This window comes from Anabrus simplex, chromosome 2 (assembly GCF_040414725.1).
Source record: "Anabrus simplex isolate iqAnaSimp1 chromosome 2, ASM4041472v1, whole genome shotgun sequence".
NCBI classification, from domain to species: domain Eukaryota; kingdom Metazoa; phylum Arthropoda; class Insecta; order Orthoptera; family Tettigoniidae; genus Anabrus; species Anabrus simplex.
This window is the reverse complement of record NC_090266.1, coordinates 1,150,621,059-1,150,644,048: the sequence shown is the minus strand read 5'-3', so window position 1 is coordinate 1,150,644,048 and position 22,990 is coordinate 1,150,621,059. Positions and strand designations below refer to the sequence as shown.

The following is a 22,990-nucleotide window of genomic DNA, read 5'->3' as shown; positions in this document are numbered from 1 at the left end:
GGAGATTGTATTATTCTATTTTTGACACGAAGTTCGACAAGTGTACATAATTTTCTGTTAACTTAGAATAACCGGCTGGAATGTTTTCTTGCTATTTTCATTTGTACAGTTTTATAGTTCACATTTTTGGCACAGATGACCTCTTACTTTTTCTATTCTGAACTTATGTTTACTTTCATCATTCTTATTTTCATAATTCATATTTTGAGTTTTATGATGCATTTCTTTCGTATGAGGTAAACCCCATGGTTATAACATTGTCCCCTATTAGCATCCTTTTTTTTATTTTTTTTATTTGAAAGAATCCTGTAAGAATATTGTGTATTTGCTTTAAAAATTGACCCCCAGCCATCTAAAGGACACTAAAAGTTTTCTCACCATTCTCCATTTGGTCTTGTGAAGGGCATCATCAGGTCTGACACCTACGATCTTCAAGTCTTTCTTGAAACTATCAAGTCACCATTTCTTGGGACACAGCATGGTTGATTTCCTCGTGGGTTATACTGGACATCTGTCTTTGTAAGTGATCGCTGGTCTCTTCTTGATGACATGTCCATGCTATTTGAGATGAGCTTTTCACATTTTGTCCCAGACTGGCACAAGTCCCATGCGTTGTCTGATATAGTGATTTCTAATGTGGTTGGTTGCATGTGTACGGCTGAGCAGCTCGGATGGTGGAATGCTGGCTTTCTGAGTGCTGGTTGGTGGGTTCATATCTGGGCTCAGTACAGTGGTATTTGAAGTTACTCAACTACATCACCCTTGTGTTGGTAAATTTACTGGCACATTAAAGTATTCTTGCAAGACTAAATTCTAAGTGGAGCATAAAACCATATTGATATTATTTTCCCATCGGACATTGCTGGAGGCACCTGTTTATGGTGACAATTTTTTGCCTAATTTTGTCATTTTCTTAAAGGTTATTTTTATATATTTTTCGCTATTTTTATTTTATTTCGTCAAAAATTTTGCTAAATATTATTTCCACCTTTCAGCGATAAAAGCTAAATTAAAAGATAGTTGATAGCATATTTGCATTAAAACATCATATTTTATTTTCACACATGTTTAATAAAAATGAGACATGCTTTCCTGGCCTGAAAGACTGTCACCATCTAAGAGGCCCACCTCCCCCTTCAGGGGAGGAATGAAAGCAATTTAATTGTAATTCTTCTTCTTCTTCTTCTTCTTCTTCTTCTTCTTAACAACACACACTGTATATATCAGAGCATGAATGGTTGGAAAAATTTCATCCTTCCATTTTAACAGTAGGGCCTAGCCTACGTACATAACACTTTGGTTTATAAAAGACAGACATACCATGAATTCCATATTGCTGGGAGTCAGAATTGTTTGCGTGTCAGATATTACATTACACATCATTTAAAATGACCTCACACTCTCAGTATTACCGACTGGGATCCATAAAGCCTCCACTGCAGCTTCCACAAAGTGCCCATATTCTGATGATGTTGAAAGTTCCCACAGGATGGGAATTTGCTTTACTAGATAGACTTAATCATTTTCCAAATCACCTTTCGTTATGCTTCTTGGATCAAAGAGGGATTCCACATAATTTCTTCAATAATTTCACTTTTTGGGCCAAATGCGTAAAATTTCATGCTTCATGATAAACAGGTGCCTCTAGATATTGCATATCACTGCACAACTATTGTTAATGAGAGAAGCTATGAGTTGGCCTCTTCAGTTTAGAATTCTTCTGTCCTAAAATGATAAATTAAGTTTTCAGCAAGTATCAGTATATTGTCACCTTGATAGTCTTATGGGTTAAAAGATATTGTTTATTTTTATTTATTTAGTGAACGATGTTCTAGCAGGTGGTGAATAATTGTTCAGGCACTTAATCTGCTTGCTTTTCACTAACCTGCCTGTGATTGAAATTCCAATTAATGCACATGAGAAGTTTGAAATGGAAGACATACCATTGTGTTCTAGAGTCCACACAGAAATGTTGATTTTTTCGATTATGATCAGATTAGATCAATTCAGACTTGCACAAGGAGTCAAAATGTATTCAGTTCACTTCTGTAATCTTCTGCCTACTTCGATAGTGTGAGGACTTAATCTCTTGTGGTATTAAAAGAATATATACTAATAAATATATATATCTATAATCTGTTACTTCTTGCATATATATACAGTTGATTCACATTATTATGACCACTTGCTAGTATGCAGAGTAACTGCCCTTCGCAGCACAGACAGCAGCTAGATGTGCTGGCTGTGACTCAGTCAGGTGCTGATAGATCTCAACGAGTATCTGGAGCCATGCTCTCTGCAGTGCATTGAAGGGTGCATGGTGGAAGAGACAGGCAGTAAATACGATGACCTAGGTGGTCCCACGTGTGTTGGACTGGATTTAGATCAGTGCTGTTTGGGAGCCAGGGAAGAACTTTGAAGTCTTGATCGTGCTCTTCCAGCCACATGCGGACACTTCTAGCCATGTGACAAAGTGCATTATCGTGCTGGAAGGCCCCACTCTCCCGAGGAAAGACAATCATCATGAACGGGTGAACATGATTGTTGAGGATGGATTCATAACCAGATCTATCCCTTCCACATGGATTATCAGCCCTAAAGAATGCCATGAGAACTTTCCCCAGACCTTAATAACTTCCCCACAGTCTTGTGTTTGTCCAGCAGTGGTTGGAAACGTAACTCGATGGGGAAGGCTATCCTGTTGCCATATTACCAGCAAATTCCAATCGTTTTCATTGATACACGTGCATTAGCAGTTGCTCTCCATCTACTCTGAAGCCCCATTGGCAGAATGGCTTGCTGAACTGTTGCTTGTTCTAGAAATGTTTCTGGATGCTCCCTGGTTGTTTTGGACAGTGAACTGTTCCACTGTAGCATATTGGTTGGTCTTCGCACACCTTTGTCGTTGACGTTCACCTCAAACATCAATGGTGCGTGGATCTGCGCAGTGTGCACAACTGTTATTCCCAGTGTTGCCATTCGTCTATTCACGATACACCTTTACCACAGAGACATGTGAACAGTTCACAAATATCGCTGTTTCAGAAATGCTGCCCCGTTTGGCCTGAAAACTGATAATCGTCCCATTTCACTGCTCTGTTAAATCGCTTCCCTTAACCATGGCAGCCAGAAGGGCGATGTATACAGCCACCCTGACACTCGTATTATATACCTGCTTCAGTAGCCCACATCACAGGGCATGCATCATGGGCTTTGTGCCGTGAATGGCACTTGTAGCAGGTGGCCATAATAATGTGATTTGACTGTGTATTATTATTCTTATTGCTGAAGTGTTATCTATATAAGGGCCTATATGGTAGTTAAAATTTGGATTCAGGTGCACTTTTATGTAACCATTTTGTGCTTATAATATTCAACAATTTTGCATTAAGTTACTTGGTACATGCATTACATTTGTACCTTCCAAAATTCTTTATTACAAGATATTATTTAATTATTATTATAATTATTATTAAATTTACTAAATTATTTAATAAGTAAGTCTAAAGTTTTTTCATTATCTTTCATCTTTTAGCCCAAGTTTCTCACATATACCCATTAATTTTTTCCTTTACAGATTTTGATTTTATGGTCGGTTTCCACTACCGAGTCACACATGCAACACTTGGCATTGTTTCCTCTCAAAATATGTTCTCATACTTCTGTTGCCCTCTAGACTTTTCGAGCATGTGACTCAGTGAAGATAGACTGTTTCTCAAGTTCTTATGTTTGTGATTTTGTCCTCGTTTTTTAAGTGTGACATACTGTACTTTCAGACTAAGATGTTCTCATTTTCACACCAGGCAAATGCTGGGGCTGTACCTTAATTAAGGCCACGGCCACTTCCTTCCAACTCCTAGGCCTTTCCTATCCCATCATCGCCATAAGACCTATCTGTGTCGGTGCGACGTAAAGCCCCTAGCAAGGAAAAAAAAAATGTTCTCATCCTTGCTACTACCTCATCATGTTGCGCATGTTTTTATACATTCTTTCTCGTCGTGTTTTTAATAACATTCATTTAACATTTTCACCGAAGATTGCTCAAAAATGAGCCGAAACAAGTCTGATTAGAATTACTCCTTCTAAAGATGGATATATATGTATTGAATAGGAGGATGCAACAAATCCTTTCCTTTGTTAGTGAAGTTCTAAAATTTTAGTGTTTTAACACCTCTTGTTGGGTGTTAGAACATCTACTGTATTTCTTGCCCATTCTGTGAGACAACTAATATGCAGATTGTGAGTAGCACTCTTTAAGAATGTTAATTATTGATGTTTTAAGATGTTTAGCATCACTGTGACACATACTGGGCATCACTTAACGTAACAAAATGTTCACAATTTTTGTTGGTGAGTTTATGTTTGGAGACTTAAAGTACTTCCTTCACTGTCTCTTCCATTGACTTTGGGGACATACAATATAAATATCTTTCCTATGTGTCTTCACTGGTATTAATATATTTCTAGCCTAAGTACTCTTATCTTTCAAGGGTTATCTCATATCCATTCCATATATCCTTATTTATCCAGTTAGACTCACAGTTGCAGGCATATCCCGGCACAGAGAGGTGGCATTCAGAAGTACTTAGTTGATAGATCTGTGTTCATTTGTCTAGGATTGGCACCTAGGCGTCTCCAGAAACTGTAAAAGTAGTTAGTGGGACATAAAAACAATAACATTTAGACTAATATTAGTTCCAGAGACTTATAATACTACACAGAATTTTTGTTGTTGTTTATTGTCCTTGTATGTTTTGTCCTCTGAGGAGCACGTAGAAATCATAAGTCAGCATTGGTCATCTTGTTCTTCTTATCTTCTCAAAACTTTCTCATCCTCTCGCTATGAGGCTGTCGTCGTTCTTGTATCCGTATGTTTTTCAATTTCAGATTTCTTACAGTTGATTCCTTGGGCGTGCAATTGTGAGAGTTGATTTTCTGACTATATGTAGTCCAGGTAGTTGCCAGTGGGTCAGTATTGCCTTCTGTGTGATCCTTTTGGGTATCGACTAGCCAGCATAGTTTGATTTAACGTGCTCCATTGATGATGAGGAATATTTTTTTGGTTAATTGCAAATCATCCACTTGTGCTATTTGCCCATAGATCTTTTCCATGCTACTTAAATGAATCCTTCGTTCAGCGAATAAGTTCTTCCGAGCTTTTGCGCATCCAGATGCCATCTAAGTATCTGTCATTCCATTTTCTCGATATCTGTGGTGTTGGTGGTTAATGATGGTCTCATTTACATAGAGTGCTTCTGGGAGAATGACTGCGTGGTAATGACAGAGTTTGACTTCGATGGGAAGTAATTTCTTTTTGTAGATATTCCAGGTGATTTTGAAGACTTTACATAATTTTTCTGCACAGGTTTCATTGGCTACTCTTTCGTTGCCAGTTCTTCTGATAATTTTGCCCAAGTACTTGAAGTAATTCATTTGTATGTTGTTCCTGTGTTTTGTTGCAAGTGTTTTCAGGTTTGGATGTTTGGGGTCCATGTACAGTGTTTTCTCATGAGAAATTTGGAGGCTGGTTTTGATAGTGATCCCGTGAAGCCTTCCAGTGGCATGTCTGGCTTCCTCAGGAGTCCAGGTAATTATTGTTAACTCGTCGGTGAATGAAAGGCATTTAAGTGTGATTCTCTTACCTTTCATTCCCATATTCTTGCGATTTCTTTCTTCCGTGTTTTAACGATCTCGCCTGATACCATGTTGAGCAGGAGTAGGGACAACACACAACCTTTACTTACTCCCGTTCTAATTTCAAAAGGTTTGGAGAGTTCACCCATGAATTTAACTTTAGATGTTGTGTCTGTCAAAGTCTGTTGGATTAACACAGCTATTTTACTGTCTACACTGTACTGTCATAGTAAATTAAACAGGGTGCTGCAGTCAATTGAGTCTTATTCTTTTCTGAAGTCTACAAAAGTGACCACTGTGTAGTTGGACTGGCGATGCTGGAGTATCATCTTGAGGTTCCAGATGTGTTCCACGCAAGGTCGGCGCGATTGGCAGCCTGCCTGATATTCACCAATCTTATGTTCTGTCTGTGAGTGGGTAGGAAACTGCCATGACTCTAATGAAGGTACAGCCTAGCATTTGACCGGTGCAGAAATGGGGAACCACAGAAAACAATCTTCAGGGCTACCAACAATGGCGTGAGGACCCTCTATCTCCCAAATGCAAGCCAACAGCTACGTGACCCAAACTGCATAGCCACTCGCTGAGTGTTGTTCTGTCTGTTGCTCCAATCTCTTAATGAGGGCATTTGAGAGCACCTTGTAGGCAATTGGCAGGAGTGAAATTTCTCTGGAATTGTTTAGATCCATCTTGTTATTTTTTTTTGTGTAATGTACTGAAGCACTTTTCCAAGCTGCAGGTATGATTCTGCTTTCTCATATGTTCACAATGATGGCTTGTATGCAATCAACTAGGAGATCACCTCTGATCTTGAGCATCTCTGTGATTACACCACATTCCCCTGGTGCTGTATTGTTTTTGAGGGGCAGTATGATGATTCTTATCTCATCATGTGCTGGGGGAACTGAATCCTGGTTTGGGGTGGATGTGTCCAATTGGAAGTTTCTCTGTAGGTGGTTCACAGTTGTGTAGCTTTGTGAAGAACCATTTCAGAATGTCACAGTTGCTTTTTGTATTGATCTCAAGTGTTCTGTCAGGGCATTGGGAACAAAGGCCGGGCAGCTTGTAAATATTTATTTCTACCTTAACGGTCGTGTAGAAATTTTGCGCATTTTTCCTCTTGAAATCGATATCAATTTATTTCAATCATTTAAGATGGTATGCGAGTTAGATTCACCTTATCTTTTTGGATGTTCACTTCTGTGTTTCTAAAACGTTCTTCCAATTCTCTAGTGTTTTGTGGCTGTGCTTATTCTTCTAGGCTTGAATACTGGATTCCAGGGCACTGTTGCAGTCTGAGGTTCACTGTCTGTGTTGACGTTTCTGTGGTGGCTGGCAGTGTGTTCTTTATGATTCCTGGATGATTTCAAGAAGTGTGTCCCATTTCTGTATGTTTGTCTGTAATGATTATACAAACTATACTTTGTGTGCTCTTTTAAGTATTCCAGATTGATGCATGGAATTTTAGGTTTTTGATTGTTTTTGAAGGAAATGTTGATTTTGAGAGATAGCAGTCGGACTCTAACCTTGTGTACTCTATTGTTCGTGATTACCAGAAAGAACTTTCGCCACATGATCTATCTAGTATTCACCTAAGTGATCGATTGGTATAGTTTCAAGGTGGTTTCTTGAAGTGTGTGGGCATTAGTTGGAGTTTGGCCAGTCCACATGTGAGGTCTCGGTGATGAATTGGTGTTCTCATTCTCAGCCGATTTGTGCATTTAAAGTCTCCGAGGAGATCTTAATGTGGTGCTGAGAGATCTTGGCGAGTTCTCATTCAAGTTGCGACTAGAACTCCTCTACTTTATTTTATTGTCGGGTTCATTGTTGGCTGGATCGTGTGTAGGCCTTTTTGGCGGATTTAACTGCGAGTAGGGAGAGGCTTTTGGAGGCTGATGTGAAGTCTAGCACTGAGTTCTGGAGATCCTTATATACTAGGAACGTGATTCCCAGCATGTATCAATTACTATTTGCTGGTTTCATTGCAGGCTTCCCCTTGTAGATGTGATATTCACTGAAGTCGAAGTGATCAGAATCACAAAATCATGTCTCCTGTGCAGTAGGTAGAAGGTTTCCAAATCTGTCACAAGTATCTGTCATTATCATGAGTTTACCTGTTTCGGTCACTGTCTGTATGTTTTGTGTGCCAATGAATTGAGTTCTCTTCGGTTTGAGGACTTTTGTGAAGCTCTGACACTTCCCTGCGTGATCGCCTGGTCCCGCAGAATCTGAATGACCAGGTTTGCCTTCACTCCTGCCAGCCTGGGCCTGTTTATTGTTGTTGTTGTTATCATCATCCTCTTTTACTCTAATGACTGTTTTTAGTGTTATATTGTCTAAAGAATATATTCTTTACAGTTGCAGGTACAAACCCCACCAGGATCAAACAAGCCCGCTGGTTTGCCAGAGGACTCCGCGTCGGGTAATCTTGTGGTGAAACCACCGAGAGGGAGTGGCGGTAATACGTCCCTCAATGGTTGTGGAGGCACAGGTATTCTCCGACCTGAAGAACTGTCAAAAATGTTCCCCACGCCTCCTTCGATGGAACATAACCCCATTGCCTCGCCATGTGGTCATCTTTCTGATGGTCCAATGGGAGAGATGATGGATGGACCTACGGGACTTTCTGTGGGACGTTACAAGCAAGAAATATATCCCAATATGGGTAGTCCACAAGAAGAAAATATTGAGGATTGGTCTTTTGTTTTCCGGCCACCTGTTATTTGTAAATTTGTTGGTTCGTCTAAATATGCCCCTCTTACAAATTTACCAAGTCAGAGCTTGCCGCCTGTATCCTTACCGTCTCATTTAGTATATAAACCTTCATGGCAATATCCTCCAGTTCAAACATTATCAGAAAAATCAACTGCTGCAGCGGGTATTATGAACAGTAATTTAGTATCCAATGGTCCAGGGACCAACTCAAGACCCAATTCAGTAGCAAGTAATCATCATTCTGCCTCATCAGTCACTCATTCCCATCATTCATTATCCCATCCACATCACCCTCCACTCCCTCATCCTCGGCCTGGTCTCTCGCCCATTTCACCCGCTGGCCACTTCCCACCCAGTCCCATGACGTTAGCTGCCATGAGTGGTGGGGGCCTTCCTCTTCATTTACAACAGCAATATAGAGGTGGAGGTGGTGGAGGCAGCAGCGGGGGACCTGGCTCTGTGGGTGGAGTTCGGACTCCTTGCCCTCCTCCACCGCCGTACGAGCTTCCTAGCCCTGCTACTTCCACCGCTTCGTCCTACCTCAACAAGAACTTGAATTCTGTTGAACCTGTACCCACTCCTAACATGGCTCGAGCACCTGAAGCGAACTCTTTAGTAGTAAATATCTTGCTTGGAGATACTGCCCTGAACATTTTTCGTGATCATAACTTTGATAGCTGTACTCTGTGTGTGTGCAATGCAGGACCTAAAGTCGTTGGCAATATACGAGGTGCTGATGCTGGTATTTACCTACCTGCTCCACCACCGCAGCCTCCTCCTGCCTTACCCTTTCCGCCCACCTCTCCATTCCCCGGTATGGGAATGAGTGGCCCTCCACCTCCGTATGGCATGATGGGATCATCCCCTGGACATCATGGGGCTGCATCAAATTCTGCAATAAACAGTGGTGTGGAAGAAGATTCTATCAGGTGTAGTTGTGGCTTTAGTGCTGTAGTGAACCGGAGACTTTCTCATAGATCTGGTTTGTTTTATGAAGATGAGCTGGAGATTACAGGTATTGCTGAAGACCCAAGCGAACGAAAGAAGGGGTCTCTAATGCCATACTTGGTCTCCAGCTCTAAAAACAGCCAAGAAAATGGTGGTAGTAATTTCAGTGAAATTGTAGACCAGTTACCACAGAATGTGATAGAATTAGTAAGGGAACAGTGTGTGATAGTTCAAAGCTCAAGTAATTCGTTATATCGTGCATCGAAACAGTATCGTGGTAGTTCAGGGCCGTCGGTGCCCTATGGTACTACTGTGAATGTGCTCGAGTTTACGGACAGTAATGAAGTAACTTGCTTAGCCCTGGAACAGGGAAGGCAGGCATCATTGGAGAGTATGGTTGCAATGTGTAAGGTTGAGGAAATGCAGCAGCGACAGCAACAAATGATGCAGCATAGTGGGGCCAAGGGTTTAGGCAGTCCGTGTGTTCATAGGTGGCCCTATTTGCGAGCAATGGGGCCACAGTGCAACCAAGATATTGTGCGTGTTATGAAAAGCCTTCAACCTTTGTTACAAGAAGCAATTCAGAAGAAGTGCACTACAAGACTCTGGGATGCACCATACACTGTATCTGGTCCTCTTACATGGAGAAAGTTCCATCGTCTCGCTGGCAGAGGTGAGTAATTGTTCAACCATTGAGTGCCTTCAAGTATAAGTTATCCTCTTCAGTTAAATCACGGCTTGGATTTGGTGATGGTTATTGTTGAGAACGTGGATATTTTACTATCTTGATCTTGCAAGAAATCATATCTCATTTTGCTGAATATTAAAGTAATATTAAGAAGCAAGTTTCCTTACTTAATTTGGTATTTGGATGCCAAATTATATTATCCTTTTCTGAGTGTAGGATGAAATAACAAAATAGTGATTTACAAAGTTAACACAAAAGTTAGTAACTTATTGAGCCCATGAACTATAATTTTTTAAACAAATAAAAATTGCGTGATATGAGCTGTTGGAAGATGAAAGGTAAATGCCCATTTGCTGCATATAGAACTTGATCTGTCATAATCTTTGTAGTACTTTATATTGCACAATTGCACATTATTGCAACAATGCTTTGTACTTGGGGTATGCTGTGGATCATTTTAAGAACATGGACAATAATTTTGTTCTTTAAAATATTATAAGTGCTGTGTTTTATGGAGAATTTACTCTTCCCAGTGGCATCAGGTTTTTACTGCCATTTTTGTTTCATATTCTTGCAATGATCCCACTTAACTGCCTTATAATGCTTTTATCAATCATGTTAGTTTGTCACAGCTTGTTGCATACTTAGAAGCATAATGAAGGTAAAATGTGCCCAAGGTAAAATATTTTATTTGTAAAGCCTTTAATTTTGTGATCTGTTCATTAATTAAAGCCTTCATTCTAATAATGCTGAATGATGTTACTAACTGCTGTTGGGATAATACTACTCGTTAGAAACAGGCTTCCTTATTTTATCTTTTTAATGAGGGAATAATCTTTGAGATACCATCTGTTATTTCTTACTTTTGATCAGTAAAATCATGACTATGATATCGTTTATGGCATGAAGATTTCTCGCCTACTTGCAGTCAGATAATATTTATAGTTTATTCCAGTGTCATATATTTCCTATTATATATATAAATAAGAGAATGGTCTCTCTTCAAATAGTAATATTTTGTAATTATCAAGAAGTTGCCTTTAGTTTTAAAAAGAATGAAGTTGTGTGCCTATTGTAAGTTTATAGCAGTTTTCAACCTGAGAATATGCAATTGTGTGACATAATTGATGGTTTATGATGATCATTATTTATTTTCCGCTGCATTTTGAAAAATAATTGTGTCCCTTGTAATTATGATTATGTTCACTCTGAACTTGCCTTGGTTGAAGTGATTTAATTGGAGAAACTTTTGTCAGATGGATGTTTGTATGGAACGTTTACTTCTTGCAAACATATTTCTTCTACTTTTAGACTTCATCCAAGCCTCTCAAAAATATCTAAGTAACTTATATTTATCTTATTAGAAATGTGGGGACCATGGTGGCAGTGGATTTTGGTTGCTGTACATGTTGTATTCCCCTCAAAAAAATTATCATTTTGAGGATGGTCTGATTGATCATCTGATTGGCATTGAAAGGCATCTACACACACCAGACTGATTTCAGATTTCTCCAAGTTCACTTCTTCCACTTGACTAAGTAGCGTTCTGAGCTCAAGTTGAGAGGTTTGATCCTGGCTCAGTCCAACGGTATTTGAATATGTCAGCCCTGTGTCTGTAGATTTACAGTAACATAAAAGAACTCCTGCGGGACAAAGTTCCGGCACCTTGGTGTCTACAAAAACCATAAAAGTAGTTAGTAAGACACATTATTATTACTAAATAGTGTATCTGTAATAGGTAGATAGGCCTTCATTCCATGTGTAATACAGAAGCTCTCCATTACCAGCTTCAACACTCCGTTGGTTGTACCAATCACAATAGTGATCAAACGGTTTATATTTAGCCACTCCCTTCTACCGGAGTGGTAATCAGCCCGGCACTTTAGCATACCTTTCACATGTGTGCCGCTAATGCCAGCCAGTTTCCCCTTCAGGTCAGTCAGCTGCTGACCTTGGCTGAGCAGAGTAGTATTACAAAGCTAATGTATTTCTGCATGACCATTCTTGCAAGTGTTGTAGATATCGTGCATTTTATTATTCCACTGCCTAATGTTAATTATTTAATAAAAGTATCGCCATTGCTTTATGACTTTGGATTTGTTGGATTTGATGAAATCTGCAATCCGAAGAAGAATCGATCTGGAAAAGATCTGACAGAAATTAAGCACCGTGGAAAATTGCTGTGGAAAATTAAAGAACCTGCTCTACCTAGTCTTAAAGTGAATAAAATAGACTGCTGCAATATTTGTGAACATGAATGAAACAACAAGGAAAATCTGTTCTGCATGAGTGTTCCAGCAGAGACTGTCCCAAAATGAGTCTTGTGCAACGCAAAAGGTGTTTTTCAAGGATGTTCCTGAATAGAGACTGCAAGTTGATCATTTACATGCAACATGCAACACAGCTCACTACCAACCACCACAGAAATATGAAATAGTGAAATCATTCCATCATATAGTGTTGACATCAGGAAGGGCTTCTGGTCATAAAATAGGGCCAGTTCCATATCAAGTGCCAACCTCAGTAACATTGGGGGAAAGGCCAGCAAGAAGAAGAAGAAGAAGAAGAAGAAGAAGAAGAAGGAGAAGGAGAAGGAGAAGGAGATCGTAAGTTTGGTGTTCAGTTAGCTTCATCTGTTAGTGCTTACTGCTTTAACCCAGTGATGTCATATTAAATACCATGTGAGCTGACTTAAAAATCGAATTTAAATGGTGGCGCAGAGAGGTTAGAAGCATGTTAACATGCAAAAAACATATAAAATCAGCCATGAGCTCAATATTTGTTGCCTCGATGGGATTGCACAAAACATTCTTCCGAATGAAGAGCAATAAGACTGTTTTCACCAACAAGAACTTCCCCTTCTTTTCTGCTGGGGAATATGCATGTCTTTCAACTTCTTTGTTATAATTCATAATTTATTCATTTTTTCCCACATATGTATAGATTATAAGAATTTTTGTCAGACGTGCTATATATTTCAGAAAACTCAGAAGTTCAAATGATGGTTGTGTTTAAGGTAGGACCGAACGCCAAAATCTGAAAAGAAAAACTTTTTTCGTTTACTGACTTGTGTTACAATTTGGACGAACATTTTGGTGTATCATTTATATAGAAATTCGCCCTAGAAGTATTTTTAATTTTTTTAAAAATTTACATCTACACTGCATGGATTTTCGTTTCATACCGATTGGTATAGTCATTGATATATCAGGAACTTCTTGGCCTAGAAGTCTGTGGTTTAGCTCATTTTAAAGTTCCGGAAGTTGGCTATACTGTTGTGTTCCAAGATGTCTGCCTACTGTTGTTTACAAACAGTAATTGGCGATAAAGTTATATGTTTATTGAATCCTTGTTGTGGTTCCACATTTCTTTCAGTTTTTTAATAATATCATCTGGATGAGGGTTTGTGGGATATAATACATTAAAGTTAGGGGTCTCAGATGCTGTAATAACCTTAAATCATGGGAATTCAGGCAGACTTAAGGTTCTTGAAGAACTGGGAGTAGAAATAGGAAAGCATACAGCATCTGGATTGAAAGTGCTTGACAGGTTAAGGATGCAGCAGAATTTGTGGCAAGTCTGGCAACAAAAGAAGCAAGAAAGAAGAAAAAAGGAGCAGATTAGCCAGTGACGAGTCAGATTATGGTGCTGGATGCTTCTAATTGGCCTAGGAAAACATATAGGGTAACTTATTTTTTTCACTCTTCAACTTTGGAGTTGATTTGCTTGAAACTTAAAAAAATCTCAATAAATGTTCCTTTTCTTCAAAATTATACAATGTATAACCATGAAATTTTGACAGGTAATTAATGTGTATACAATACAGCTGGGGATCTACAATCAGGTCATTACGACTAATACTTTTAGAGTTATGCCCCGGTTTTCATTATTTTTTTTTAATTGGATTATATATTTCCAAAGAAAATCATTACTACCACATTTATTGAACCACAGTTCCGATTGTAGATCCTAGCACTTAGTAAGAGTTGAGGAATATACTGTAAAAATTTCATGCATTTATCTTTAGCAGTTTCTGAGAAAAAAGAACATAAATTATACAAAATTAACATTGGCGAGATAGAGCATTCGGTCTTAACTTAAAACTTGTCACATAAGTCTGTACTAACTCCACTATACTTGGTACATGTGTAATTAACAGGGTCTTCGTCAGTTTTTGTTCAGTTCCAATAATCCCATTTACTTTGCATCAAAGCACAAATGCGCCTTGAAGGGCCCAGCACGTTATCATTGTGTGTGGCGCTTCGCACCTCAGTACGTTTATCGATATAACAGAATTTTCTTCACCTAGTGTTTCATCATCACTGAAATTGCTGCCTTCAGGAACCACTGTCTGAGACCCTTTCTAGGAGATTGCTTACCTCGTTTTCATCCGCACAAATACATCTCTTCAGCGCCATGATGGCGACTGACGTCCTTGAAGAATGTGATTGAAAACCCATCGGAAAATTTACCAAGTTGCAAGTTTACAGTTCATTCCCAAATGCATCCATGATACATCTGTAGGTTAGGATTTGAACTGCGTAAATGTATACTAAGCAGTGTAGACTGCCATAACAACTTGGAATGACTAGAGCTTACCTAATAATACAATTGAGTTTAAAAAGTTCTTTAAAGAGAGGCATACATTGATAAGATGACTTATTGCAATTATGATTCATAGTGTAATACTAATAAGGAAAAATTAAGATATTTTTCACGTAATTGTATGTACAGTGTCGTAGAGAATTGGATTATTCACAAGGTATAAATATGTCAATTGAAGAAACAGCATATTACTACTTAAAAACTGCATAAATTTGGATCCATGCAACCACCGATGCAACATTTTCTTCATGCAACTATAGTGGAGTGTTTGATATGCCAGTATTGAGCAACCTCGTGTAACAGTTACTACTGTCTTGGGTTCACAATTACAACTGGAATTTTTGGCTAGAAACAAATTTCTCTGTGGGGTATAACAATAAGTTATGGCCAAAACTTTAGGGACACATTCTTCACACACAGAGGAAGAAAATTCTTATATGGATACAGGTGCGGAAATGCTTTATTTCCATGTTAAAACTCGGTATTGACAACTCTGCATAGTGCATTAATCATGGGAAACACAAAAGGAACAGAATGTACCAGCATACCAAATCATACATGAAATGTTCAAAATGTCCTCCCTTAGCATTGATACATGCATCAACCTGCCATTCAGGATTCAACACATTGGCAGATTGGTGCTTGTATCAATGCAAATGGTGGGCATTTTGAACATTTCAAGTAAGCAAGAGTTTCATGTGGTGTTATGCTGGTATGTTCTGTTCCTGTGTGTACTCTGTAGACCTGTAGAAAATGGTTTCTAACATGGAAATAAAGCATTTCTGGACCCGTTCATATAACATATTTTCTTCTGCATGTGAGGAATGTGTCCTGAATTTTTAGCCAAACCTTGTTGTTGCATCCTGTATTTTATCAAGTTGTGAATTTCTTAAATCATTAGTTCCAGATCAACATCGTCATTCAGTGTCTTATGCCTGTTGTACACAATCTAATTTTTCATTGAATTCAATGCTTCACAAGAAACATTGTCAAATCTTGTCAAAGATTGTTAAACGTTGCTGAAGAATTGACAAGATTTGGCAAGGTTTGATAGCATTTTGTTTTAACATGGAGGAAAGTCAAACAGCTGTTGTGGTTCTTTGTCTAGCAGTGGGATACATTCTTAAAATGAAGAGAAACACGCAAATACCATAATTTACATGAGGAGAATATTAATGAGGTTATCTTAAACATAAATTTTGCAGTATATTTACCACAGATATATAATAAATAGACTGGCAGCGCTCTATCTTGTAGCATTGGTGCTCGTGAAGCCGGAAACTTGCAGCCGCCGCCGTCTCATGTCACTACACACCTACTGTAAACATGTGTGTTACCGTGTTATGTGCAGTTTTGGTTTATGCTGTTTTTATGTACATTTTACATTAATTATTCGGCAAACTACTGTGTGGCAGAATGGTGAATACCTGCATAATGTTTAGGTGTGGTTTTTCGTATTCACAAAGTAAGTAAGTAAGTAAGAAGAAGAAGAAGAAGAAGAAGAAGAAGAAGAAGAAGAAGAAAGGAATTGGAATTTCAATACACCGGTAAGTGGCTTACATGTTCTCATGTACACTTGTTATCTAGTTAATAATGCAATTAAATCAACTATTAAAAATGCCTAATTATGTAGGAGACAGAGTTCACTTCCTTCCAATGTATATTTGTTGGCGTTAACCCCCTTGTGATGAAGTGCGGCGTAGTAGTAGTAGTAGTAGTAGTAGTAGTAGTAACAATAATGATGATAGAAATGTTGGTACAACACTGGTTATAGGTTAAGATTTTGTTTTGGTTATGTTAGTAATTGAATAAGAGTAGTTTCAGTCAATCAATCACTACTGATCTGCATTTAGGGCAGTCGCCCAGGTGGCAGCCATGTTGAAACACCGGATCCTATGAGATCTCCGAAGTTAAGCAACATTCGGCGGGGTCAAGATGTGGATGGGTTGCCATGCACTGTTGGTGGGGTGTAAGTGAACGGAGGAGCGGAAAGGAACGGGCCACCCTACCGTACGTAAAGTCCGGCTCAGGCACACCTCTGCAGAGGTTCGGACCTGCCTTTGGGCAGAATACACCCTTACCTTACCCAGGTGGCAGATTCCTTATATGTTGTTTTCCTACCTTTTTCTTAAATGATTGCAAAGAAATTGGAAATTTATTGAACACCTGCCTTGGTAAGTTATTCTAGTCCCTAACTCCCCTTCTTATAAACAGATATTTTCCCCAATTCGTCCTCTTGAATTCCAACTTTTCTTGATATTGTGATCTTTCCTACTTTCGAAGACACCACTCAAACTTATTTGTCTACTAATGTCATGCCACGCCATCTCTCCACTGACTGCTTAAAACATACCACTTAGTCGAACTATCTCCCAGGTCTTCTCAGCCAAAACTTTGCAACATTTTTGTAACGCTACTCTTTTTGTTGAAAATCACCCAGAACAAATCGAGCTGCTTTTCTTTGGATTTTTCCCAGTTTTAGAATCAAGTAATCCTGGTGAGGGTCCCATACACTAGAATCATACTCTTCTTGGGGTCTTACCAGAGATTTATATGCCCTCTTTTATACATACTACAACCCCTATATACCCTCATAATAATGTGCAAAGGTCTGTACCCTTTATGTACAATTACATGTGGTAACATCTGACCAAACTAAGTGAAGCACTAGCAAACAATATATGGAGCTAATAGCCTCTAGTTACTAAAACTTAATACATCACTAACACACACCTTTAAAGATATGTTGTAAAGATGTCAAAAATACTGCTAAAATTAGAGCAGAAGGATTAGTAAACTTGCGTATATTGAAATAGGTGTTAGCTTTATTATAACAGAATATTATTTGAATACTGTATATCTCAGAATTTGTGGTAGAGATGTTTTTCAATTCTCTACAATGTGATACTTGTAAGGAAGTATTTGTACAAAAAGAACATTCTAATCCATTCATTTCTTTTAAGAATAGGGGTAATCTGTAGGCCTGTGTTCCTATGAAAGATGTTGTTCACATGTGCAAACTTTCTGAGATGTATTTCAGACTGAATACATGTAATGGTTTAAGCTCAGTCTTTTTCTTTACGTTGCACCAACACAGATAGGTCTTATGGCAACGATGGGACTTGAAAGGACTAGGAATACAGCCCCAGCATTTGCCTGGTATGAAAATGGAAAACCGTCTTCAGAGCTGCCGACAGTGGGATTCGAACCCACTATCTCCTGGATGCGAGCTCAAAGCTCGGTCTTGAAACGGAACATACTTAATGAAGTCACAGCTCAGTTGTATGAAACAAATTTGTTTTGAAGGTTAAGCTCACATGCTTTAGATCTAAACCCAATGGACACGTATCTTTATCACCTTATTAGTACCTAATAATAATAATAATAACAACAACGACAAGGAAAACTGCCGGATCCTTGCAAAATACTTCGAATCCCTTCTTAACTGCGAGGCCCCATTGTCCAGATTCACATTTGAAGATAAAACAACAGTTCACAGAGATTGAGCTCCACCTACGAAAGAGGAAGTCGGACAGATTATCCAATCCTTGATGAAGAATAATAAAGCGCCGGGTGAAGATTCGATAATAGCTGAATTGTAGAAGTTTGCTAGTGACAATGCAGTGGAAAAATTAACGGACATCATACATGAAATCTGGAACACTGATAGGCTTCTATGTGACTGGACATCTGCCCTAATCCACCCACTTCATAAGAAAGGCAACAAGTCGGATGTTAACAACTATCGCGGCATCTCCCTCCTACTTATAACCTACAAAATTCTCTCGAAAGCTCTTCAAATCAGGGCAGAAGAACAGCTAGGTCCAGAGCTGGGTGATTACCAAGGAGGTTTCAGGAAAGGACGGTCATGTGTGGAGCAGATTATGAATCTGAAATCTGTCCTTTCATATCTTAAACTAAGGAGCAAGCCTTTTGTAGTAACGTTCATCGACTTTAAGAAGGCCTATGATTCAATTGATAGAACTACCCTACTTCAGATCTTAAAGGAATTTGGCTTGGACGGTAAAACAAGAGTGATCATCCAACAGACTCTCACCAACACCATCTCAAAAGTGAAGTTTAGAGGAGATATCTCAGAGGCCTTTGAAATACGGACAGGAGTTAGGCAAGGGGATGGTCTCTCGCCTCTGTTGTTCAACTGCGTTCTTGAGAAAGTGATCCGTGAATGGCGCAGAGAAATGAGTTATGAAGGAGTCGAAAGCGGAGTCAGACTAGGCCACAAGAACAAGAACCTTTCAATTGACTGTCTAGCATTTGCAGATGATCTCGCGGTTTTCGCTGATTCCTTGGATGTGGCCACGAAGCAGATCAACTAGCTTCAAACACAAGCTGCAAAGGCGGGCCTCCAAATCTCCTTTGAGAAAACGAAATTCATTACAAACATCAAACTGGCGCCAAGTGAGCTAGAAGGGACTCGCGGAAAAGTCAAGCGAGTTGAAAAATTTAAGTATCTTGGTGAAGGGATAGAACCTAACCTGTCGGAAAAAGAAGCCTTTTCTTCACGCATGAATAAAATGGAAATGGCTTACCATCTGACTAAAAATGTCTATAACAAAAGATCTATATCTTTGAATGCAAAAATCAAACACTATTGCACTGTTATCCGGCCAGAGGCTCTATATGCTGCGGAATGTCTCGCCATGAACAAAAAAGGCATGGAGAAATTGGAGGCCAAGGAAAGAAAGATTTTGTGAAAAATTTTAGGTCCAGTCAAAGACAACGGCGAGTTTAGGAGACGGCACAACCAGGAGTTGTACTCGCATGTGGAGAAAATAACTGATGTGATGTGAAAAAGGAGGATTACTTTTTATGGACACATGGCCCGAATGAATTCAACACGGTTAACCAACCGCATTTTCACTTTCCTCCAAGAGAAAAGGGTAAAGGGGGCATGGTTCAGTGAGGTACAGAAAGATCTGCAGGAGATTGGGATCTCATTTGAAGATATCCAGGAGCGTGTCCCACTTAAGAAAAAAACTCCAAGAACATCAGAGTTTCCTATCAAAGCCGAAGATGAAAACTGGAAAGGCGTGGACGGAAGAACGAAAGGAGCAAGACCGTATACGAATGAAGTACTGGACCAACATTAAAACTCAAGGGAAACAGTTGAAATGACGTGGTCCTTAGTTGGCCGAAACGAAACAAGAATAATAATAATAATAATAATAATAATAATAATAATAATAATCTTTTTCTAGAGCTTTTCCCACACCTGTGGGGTCGCGGGTGCGAACTGTGGCGAACATGTGTATTTGGCCCTGTTTTATGGTCGGATGCCCTTCCTGACTGAACCCTGTATGAAGGGATGTAATCACTATTGTGTGTTTCTGTGGTGGTTGGTAGTGTGTTAATATGAAGAGAAAAGTGTTGGGACAAACACAAACACCCAGTGCCCGAGCCAGAAGAATTAGAGACGGTTAAAATTTCTGACCTGACCGGGAATTGAACCCGGGACCCTCCGAACCGAAGGCCTCAACGCTGACCATTCAGCCAATGAGTCAGACAATAATAATAACAATAGGCACTAATAATAATAATGATATTGGTTTTTCGTCCCACTAACTACTTTTACCGTTTTTGGAGACGCTGAGGTGCCAGAATTTAGTCCTGCAGGAGATCATTTACGTGCCAGTAAAGATACCGACATGAGGCTGACGTATCTCAAATACCACCGGACTGAGCCAGGATCAAACCTGCCAAGTTGGAATCAGGACAACCGTCTGAACCACTCAGCCCGGCACGCCTTACTTGAAGATATGTGCGGATCATGCTGTAAGAGAGTGAATAGAAACAGATTTGACCATAAATCGGTCTATAACAGGCTGGCTATTTTAAAGCATTTATAAATTGATATACCATTGTTTCTTTTTTTTAACAGTAAAATAAAGGACCTAATAGGTGTAATTAATTAGTAGTATTGTTCTTATCTCTATGTACTTTTAATTATTTTAATTATCTCCTGTCCAGTATTCCCATTTGGGACACTGTTTTACATTAATGCATTAGGATAGTGTAGTGACGTAAGATGGCAGCGACTGCACGCTTCCGGCTTCAGAATCGTGCTGCTCACTGCCAGTCTAGATCTATATGCCTGTGGTATTTACTGTCATAACATCATTTGCAGAGGTTAGGTTATGTTCCATTTACTCACATTAATTGAATAAAAATGATAGCAATTTTAATGGAAATTCATATCTTATTACATGAAAACATATTAAGAATTCCATAATAATGATAATATGCAAAGATTCTCATATATCGATCATTGCTGACAGTGTTTACTTTTACGTTTATTACCGTATGGTAACCTATAAGTAGAGCCCTGTGCGGATGTACAAAGTAATATCCGCAACCGCACTTTCTTCATCCACATCTGCACCTTCATCCGTGAATGGTTATCCGCATTCGTGAATTGTTATCTGCGGATATTGTAAATATTTAACTACAGTAACACCCAAGGTAGATCTGTTAACATAGTACAATAGGCCTGACACCTGGCACCAGAAATTCTACAGTCACAGTTTTATGAGAGATTTTCTCTTCTGACAACTAGCAACGTATTGACCTTTGTTCCTTCCTTCCATTTGCAGGCAGGAGTCAAATAGGCTCAGGTCAGATTTACGGCTTTATGGTCTCAAGGCTCTTTATATATCACCATTCTCTCATACCACTGTCGAGGATTGCCTAATCACAAGCAAAAATAAGAGTATACCTGAATGAAAACGCAACTAGGAAAACAACATCAATGGAACTCTGAGTCATGCAGTATACAGGAAACCCACACTAACAGACAGGTACCTGCACGCCTCTTCTCATCACCACCCATCACAAAAGCAGGCTGTTTAAACATCACTGGTTAACAGGCCTATAGTGATGTCAGACGCAGAACACCTAGCCGAAGAGAAAGAACACCTCACGAGAACCCTCAGGGGAAATGGCTATTCGCTCAGAGAACATCTAATGAGTCTTTAGAAAATCAGAAGAAAACAAAGGAAAGGCCGCCGTAGAAGAAAACAATGGGAGACAAGAACTGACCCGCCCGAAAACAGTGATACTTCCATACATTAAAAACACTACAGACGGGATCAGCAAGATCCTGGACAAATACGGCATAAAAACCATCTATAAACCACACCGGAAGCTAGCCCATTATCAACGACCAGTAAAAGGCGCAATAGAACTACAGGTTCCTGCAGTATACCACATTGAATGTAGCTGCAGAACGTGCTATGTTGGTGAAACAAAGTCTGATCTCCACCCACCTAAAAGAACATTTCCATCACACCAAGAACCAAAGCATAGATATTCCAGTGGTAGCCAAGCATTCCTACGAAACAAGACACAGAATATAATTTGACAAGACCAAGATCCTAGCAGCTATCCCTTGGAATCTGGAAAGGTAGTGGTGTTTCTTTTCTGCCTTCCTGGCACCAATGCTGCTACTGAAAGGGCATTTTCCCATATGAGTAATGTATGGAACACTGACAAAACACAGCTTGCTGTAGAAACTTTGAAAGCAATGTTAAAGACTAGAGATAATTACACTTAAAACTTGTGTTGAATTTTTTATATGCTTTTGGAGAAAAACGTTATGCTGAAGAGAATTCACAGCAATGGTAATTACAACTGGTTTGCTGGTGCCCCTTGCTCGTTTTAATCTTAGAAAGTAAGAGTAGATTAATGTATTGTTTGAAAAAAATAGTTATATTTTGTATTATTATGTTTGAGATTTGTTTTAAATTTCTTTTTACAATTGCGAAATTTGTAATGTATCCTGAATTTGAGTCTAAAAGAATATGGTCACCTTACTACTATATTGGTGAAATCAATTGCAGAATAATAGAAAGGCAATTTAAAAAATATTTTTCTCTCATTTTAGGACATACTGTATGTTTACATCCTCATTTTTAAAAGTCTACTCGCTGGAAAAAAAATTTAGTTTTGTTTTGTGTGGGCTCTATGTGGGTAAAAAGTACATACCCATAAAAATAAAAGAAATATTACTTCTGTCCTGTATTGAAAGGCTTAAAACAGTATAAAATATTATTCAGTTTGTCCTAGGTATTTCTGGAGTTGCTGCAGAACAGTAACTCATTTTGGGTTTTGTTTTGGAGTTTAAGGTCAGATGCTACACGATATTTCAAGTGAAAATTCCAACCCAAGGTCCACAGGGATCCCGAACCTTGGCTGTCCGAGAAGACTAAGAAATACACAAGTTACTATATATGTGGTGTATTTTGAATTGACTGGTCTCCTGTTGATCGAAAGTAATAAATGCCCAAAATTAGTTTATCAACCTTTGTTTAACTTACATTGTGTATAAGAACGTGTGCTAAAACTCGAGGCACTATTCTAAGTTTTCAATTGATTCAGTTAATT

At 38.9% G+C, this 22,990-nt stretch overlaps 1 protein-coding gene across 2 annotated transcripts in view; it reads left to right on the top strand.

Annotated features, from left to right (window-relative positions):
- Window positions 1–22,990, top strand: part of skd (mediator complex subunit skuld) — an 888,725-nt gene that overhangs the window by 557,308 nt on the left and 308,427 nt on the right. For both annotated transcript variants that reach the window (XM_067142112.2, XM_067142111.2), the window contains one exon: window positions 7,993–9,970. In XM_067142112.2, the coding sequence (XP_066998213.1) occupies window positions 7,993–9,970 (1,978 nt within the window). The remainder of the gene's footprint in view (window positions 1–7,992; window positions 9,971–22,990) is intronic.